The sequence below is a fragment of the Chaetura pelagica genome, unplaced genomic scaffold (genome assembly GCF_000747805.2).
Source record: "Chaetura pelagica isolate M959 unplaced genomic scaffold, ChaPel_1.0 scaffold1, whole genome shotgun sequence".
Taxonomy (NCBI): domain Eukaryota; kingdom Metazoa; phylum Chordata; class Aves; order Apodiformes; family Apodidae; genus Chaetura; species Chaetura pelagica.
In genome coordinates this window covers 708,296-714,831 of record NW_009951948.1, presented here as the reverse complement: position 1 = coordinate 714,831, position 6,536 = coordinate 708,296, and the positions used below count along the sequence as shown (strand labels likewise).

The window sequence follows — 6,536 nt, the reverse complement described above, 5'->3', positions numbered from 1 at the left end:
TCCCGCAAAATTGAATGCTGTTTAAGATCAATGAGAAAAAACATGCCACCCTGCTCAGACTCTAGCTTTGACAAAAGTATGGAAATATTAAGTGAAAATGTTAATCGGAGGCATTTTAAGAGGTATTGTATTTCTAGATGTCCAATCTCTGCTCAATTCACAGAATTAAAAGGAAGAATGAAAGCATGTGCAGTGAGTCACATCATCATAAATCTAGAGCTAAAAATCTGCACATGGTTGTGTTAATGTCAGTGCCAGTATCTTAGAACTAGAATTGCTCTTGATAAAAATAAGTCTTCCACTTGTGTAAGAACCTTGTGTCTTTTGCAAGCTCCTTTGAGATCTCTCCCCTGCTTTGGTGGCTGAGATGTTATCTGCATAACGGAGACTTTAAGGTCAGCAGGTTAGGAAATCGATGCCCTTTTACAACTGGCTGCATATGGGTATGCAGGAGATTTGGGATCTGAAACCTCTGTGTCGTCCTTAAGCTTTCTTTGCATGAAGTGGAGCACTGGATTATAAACTTGGTTAGGTTCTCTAGCCTTGATGGGATACAATACAATACTTCTGCACAATAATTCTAATGCAATTTTTTTTTTCTCCCTTTTCTCCCCTGTCCTCTTCCTTAATGTAGGCAGTTGGCAAAGCCAAAATCAGACCCAAAAAAAGAATATAAAGAAGGTAAGTAGTGGTAACTCCTTAGGATTCCTTTTGAGCCTGGTTTCTGGGAAGGACTGTGTTTGGTCACTCCACCTATTTAACTTGGCTCCAAAACCTCTGAACTCATCAACCACAATCCACTGAAGTTGAGAGAACAGGTATCTCAAAGGTAGTGGGTTTCTGGTGAGTTTTATGAGAAGGGGTAGGTGCAAATGGAGGTTATGCTATGAATTCCTTTAAGGCTTGAGGAGAGTACAGTGTGAATTACAGCCTGTTCTTAGGTGCTAATAATCTGTTGCTTAGCTCAGATTTCTTCATTACATGGATTTTCTGGAGTTTGCAGGACACAAGTTAACTGAAAATCAGTCTTGCAGATAGGAGGGAATATTGCAGCATTACAGCATATGTGAGTTAAAAAGTAGTTCTTTCATGAGTCACACAAATCCACTGAAGTGGGCAGGGTGTCACTGAAGTTCAGCGACGTACCTTGGAACTGAATCATGGTGCTGAGTACAGAGGCAGGTTTGGTGTGGTTGAGGCCACTTGCCAGCAGCTGGGAAAATGCATTCTTTCCAGACAGTGTTCTGCCAGCCAGGGGCTGACTGCAGGAGGGGGCCTGAAGGACACTTTGTGGGTCGTAATTCAAGTTCTAATTGTGCACTGCTTTCTCACTGACCTCTCTTAAATGTGTTAATGATAGTACAAGTAAGGAACCCATGGCAAAGGATGGTGTGTCGTAAATACTGAGCAGATCTTTTTGAAGCAGACAAGTGTTTGAATTCTTTGGAATCTGGGAGTTACCTTGAGACATTTCTTCCCTTCTAGAGCTTTTGTGTCATAATGCAGTTTTACATGAATGGAGTATAAACACTTCAGAGAGAGGCATTTTTTGTTTTCACTTGCCCAGAAGGAAGTAACTGGACTAAACTTGCCACCTGCATGGAGCAAAAATTGCGTGTTTGTTTTAATCAGCTTGGCTTTCCAGTCTTTTAAAAACTTGCTGTCCAAGTCATGCTTTAAAGTAGGTAGTTTAAACAGAAGTGATTTCAGTTTAATGCTATTATTGTGCCAATGACTTCTCGTTCTGTATTTAAAGAAAAAAATCAATCTACTGGTGATTTTTTTACATGTTACTAGTGCAACGGTGAAGGAAAGGGAGTAATGTATTTTCTGTCTCAAAATATTGTATCTATTGATGCATTTTAGTCACCAGAACGCTGAAGACCAGAGCTGATGCAAAAGCTGCAGAGCAAGTCCATGAAGAAAATGGGGATCTGGAGGTCCGCCGGAGCTGCAGACTTCGGCAAAGTCATTACACCACTACAAATCAATCTGTTTTGTTTGACAAACTTATAACAAAGTAAGTGTGTGTTTCGAATCTTGCAAAGCTACTAAAACGAGCCTTTGTGCTATGGCATAATATTGGCTAGGGACTTCCTTCTCCTTTTGACAACAGAAAAATGTATTCTTATTCCTGGCAGCAAGAGCTGAATGTGTTCAGTGGTTAGGCTGAGGCTGTGCCCCTCAAGATGGAGAGGGTCCATAGAAGGGCCCCAAGGATGATCAAAGGACTGGAGGACAGGCCATATGAGGAGAGGCTAAGAGAACTGGGTTTGTTCAGCCTTGGGAAAAGAAGGCTTAGGGGAGACTTCCTCACCATGATCCAGTACTTGAAGAGTGGCTACAAATAAGGTGGAGACTTTTCTTAGATGCTCGGGAAAGTTTTTCTAACACTTGGTTAAGATACTGAGGCAAGTGTTTCTGCTGGTCTGTCTATGGCTTAATTCCCTTTGGGAAGCCCAGATTGACATGGGTTTCTTAAGGTTAGCAAAGTGTAACAGCAGCAGGATGTTTTTTCCAGCATATACAGTCATAGAAAACCAACACAAACCTGAGATAATCGTTAATTGTCTGAGTAAAGTGCTGAACTAAAACCCACTTAATGCTATCATGGAGAGCAACTTCAGTGGTATTAAAAACTGCCATCATGTATTTCTGTTATTTTACTATGATCTTCTGAATTCTTTTTGCACTGCTAAACCAGATTTTTTTACTGTGTTCAGTGTGAGGGGAAAACAAATCTGAAAACTGTGTATATTTGCAAATTCTCAAACACTTGTTCTTAAATGTCTTTAAAAAAAGTAAACATTTGACCTAATTTTTAAGTAGTGTTTAAAAACATAGCCAAGTGCCAATGACTTACTTTGTGCATACTGATTATGTGTATTGTTTTGAATGTGTTGGTTTTTTAATACTTGCCTATCTTTGCTCTTACATGTCAACTTTTTTATCTTAGTACTGCAGAAGCAGTCTTGCAAAAAATGGATGATATGAAGAAGATGCGTAGACGGCAAATGATGGAAGACCTTGGGGTGTTCCACGATGCAGAAGAAGTAGATACTAATTTACTTTCCCTTTTTAATATATGTAGTGTATTTCATATAGGGAAATTACTGAGCTGTAATGTTAATTTAGCTGAATTAACTTATTCCAAAGAATAGCGTAGTATAAAATAACATTTGAGTTTGCTCTCTGGTTATAATTTAACGTCTTACTGTTATGCTCATGCTAGAGATTTGCTATAAGGGTGAAGGAATTACCTTCTTCAGATGACACCAAGTATCAGTGATATGCTGAATACATGTCTTACACTGCACTTACTGAATTGCCTTATGATTTTTGAATAGAGACTGTCTGCAAAAAGCTGTTTCAGGCCTTGGGCTTTCACTTCACATCTTACTAAAGACTGAATTCATTGTTCTCTGCTTTCTCTGTGTTTGTTCTTGTGCCAGCCTTGCCTGTGAGCTTAAGTTATCCTCTTTCTAGAGGAGCTTATGTTAAAATTATATGGAGCAATCATATTTTGTCTGCCTTAGTTTTGCGGCAAGTTCTTGTACTGTCCTTTTGAGTGACAGACCCTTCCTTTAAAATATATTTACAGCCTGCTTTCATCTTTTTGTTTAGATCTGAGTTCCTTTTTTTTTTTTTAATGAAACCAGAATTGTCCATAGTACTTCATATATCATCTCTCAAATGGCCTTATGAAGTTTTTGTCTGCTAGGAATTGCTTTTTCCTGAGTTCTGCCACACTCTTGGATTATTATTCAGTTTTGTCTCTGCATAAGGCTTTAACTATTACCTGGACTAAACCCTAGTTTAGAGCAGAAATTATTGTTACTAATCCTGGGGGCCAGAATGATATTCCTACTCTCTTCTCCTGTGCTTTAATTGAATCTTGTGTATATGAAGTGCCCTGATAATGTTACTTTATAGGCATCAAATATGCCCACATCAGGTTTTCTGCATATTTGTGACTGATTTTTTTAATCTTTCTTTTAACTAGGAAAACCTTAATATGTACTCCCGAGGACAGAAAGAAATTCAAAGAGCTGATGAAGAAATAGCTGATAATCAAGATGGTACTGTAGATTAGTTCTATTTTAAATTTCCTTCTCTGTATTCTAGCTGAAAGCCTTGGCTTAAACAATAAGAAGATCTGAACTACTGGGTATTTTTTATCTATTAAAAATACCTGTATTGCTCTTCACATGTCAAGCCATGATCACAGGCTCTAGGGCTGTACAGTAGTGAGCTCAGAACAGGTATTCAGAGGAAAAAATGCTTACAAGACAAAAGGCAACAGATGGCTGTAGACAGGTGGGAAGACAAAGAAACAGACAGTATTACTAGGAATGAGAAAGAATGATCTTGCTACAGCAGGAGAATGACATTTTTCACAGTTTTTAGCAGCACAGGGAGAGCTTTCAGGAAGTAAGGAAGCCTGCCAGATGTGTATGGAAAGCTCCTGAGCCTGAAGATCAACAGGGGAGAAGATGGTGTTGTTTGTTTTTGTGTTCGGCAGGCAGGCAGTGGAAACTGCTGTCCTGGCCTGTCATTAGAGGCTGTCGTCCTGCTACTCAGTGGGGAATAACGTGAGGAATAAGGTTAAATTGTAAAAGGCCATATCAACTTTCTTGTTGCAGTGAGGGGGGAAAACATTAAGGTTTTAAGGAGAATGATAGTTGTGATTTCAGCAATCAGTCCAAGGATCCTTGTAGGAGCTTTCTGGATGGAACAGAACGGGGTGAGGTAGTATTTAGGGACAGAAAGGGATCTGGTGGTGTATCTTGGTTTGAGCCAGGATGAAGCCAATTTTCTTTTAATTGATTATTTTTTTTTCCTTCAGTGAACTCTTAAGCAGCACACTTGCTGGAAGTAACAGCAAGTTGAACCAGTCTGTGCTAGGTATGGTCACAGACCTCCTCTGCACACCCACAATGGAGCTGAGAGAGGCAGGGGCAGGAGGGGAAGGCCTGATGATACCCAGGTGGACTGGGTGTTTCAGTTTCAGTTTCCCATGTGCTGTCTGTACCTCTGTGTAACTTATCTTGAATTTAGAAAGCAATGCAACTTCCTGGGGGGAAGACATAAAAAGGGTAGTGCTTTCCAAGGAGTGAAATGTACTTAATTTTAGTGAGCAGATAGAGGAACAGAGTGTGTACATTCCTTACCTGGTGTCCAGATGTTATTGGGAGAGGGTGTTGTTAAGAACCTGCTAGATAGTTACACTCTTTTTTTTAAATACATATACGAACTTGAAGTTACTTCACAGAAGTGGTGGCATAAACTATGCATTTGGCATTACTTTTTTGATTGGGGATGTTGAAAACTGTGACTTGCCCATTCTTGCTCTGTGGCAGGGCTAGCACTTGGAGCTAGATTGCCATACTTAGTCTTAGCACTATAGAAGTGGAAAACATTTCCTTGAAACATTTTCTCAAAATAACAAGAAACTACTTTCTAAACTAGGGGTTTTCATAGCAGCTGCATCTTAGCTAAACAAGATGGCAGAATTGTTGCTACAAAGAGATATGAGAAGTCCCTCAGGAGTTCCAGTGAGGACAGAGAAGTAGCACTATCTGTGGCTCTCTGTGGTTTGTAATTTCTGGAACGTGTCTTGCAGAAACTGATCTGGAGGCTTTGCAAGTTTTCAGATCTTATGTCACTGATGTAATAGTAAAACCCATATGCATCTGTGTAGTGCATCTGGAATTTAACCTAATTTACATCAGTACTCGAACAGTTTAACGTTATGTCCATGTACACTAGTTTCATCAGAAGAAAGTGAAGAGAAAGATGACGATGGGGAAGACACTCGGAAGCGTTACGACTTCCGCCAGAGGAAAACTGTTCAGCGCTATCAGGCTCCCTTGGAAAGTAGGTCATTAGTTACTCTTAAGAGCTAATTTCTTGTGTATCAGTGAGATGTTTTAAAAATGAAAACAGATACAGCCACTCAACTTCTATTTCAATTTGCTACTTTCATTCTCTAAGTAAATATTATTAAATGGATGGTCCCGTTGCACATTCTCTTTCCTTCCCATTTGGTGTACTTGGTGTTTTTCAGTGAAAAACAGCTTAGTATACTTGAAAGAATAGTAATTAAACAGACCTGATGTTCTTGCTGTTGTGGATTTCAGTTCTCCCCAAAAGTGAGCATTTTTTCACTTCTATTGTGCACTGATTTAAAACAAAACAAAACAAAACAACAAAAAACCCTGCTGCTCCCCCATGACTTGAAACTTCCCCTGAAATCAGAGATGGGTAAAACCCATTTTCTGCCTCTTTCACTCCCTTGTTTTCTCTTACATTTGTTTGTAGTGTGATTCTAAATTCTTGGCTTTCAACAGAACCAAGACAACGTAAGATCTATTTTTCGGGCCGGTCTTCACCTGTCAGACAGAGATACTCGTTTAGAAGTGCTCAGCCACAAGGCTCTTGCTGCAAAAGAACTAACAGGTGGGTGTATGGTCAGTACTAGTTCTTATTTATCAGTAGTGCTGTCAGTCACATTACTGAATAATGCTCTCAAGGGT

At 39.5% G+C, this 6,536-nt stretch overlaps 1 protein-coding gene across 1 annotated transcript in view; it reads left to right on the top strand.

Annotated features, from left to right (window-relative positions):
* Positions 1-42: 42 nt before the first annotated feature.
* Positions 43-6,536, top strand: part of ATAD2 (ATPase family, AAA domain containing 2) — a 29,164-nt gene continuing 22,670 nt past the window's right edge. Inside the window, exons 1-7 of the mRNA XM_009997664.1 lie at positions 43-122; positions 635-681; positions 1,867-2,020; positions 2,957-3,053; positions 4,004-4,079; positions 5,770-5,877; positions 6,351-6,459. Of these exons, the coding sequence (XP_009995966.1) occupies positions 43-122; positions 635-681; positions 1,867-2,020; positions 2,957-3,053; positions 4,004-4,079; positions 5,770-5,877; positions 6,351-6,459 (671 nt within the window). The remainder of the gene's footprint in view (positions 123-634; positions 682-1,866; positions 2,021-2,956; positions 3,054-4,003; positions 4,080-5,769; positions 5,878-6,350; positions 6,460-6,536) is intronic.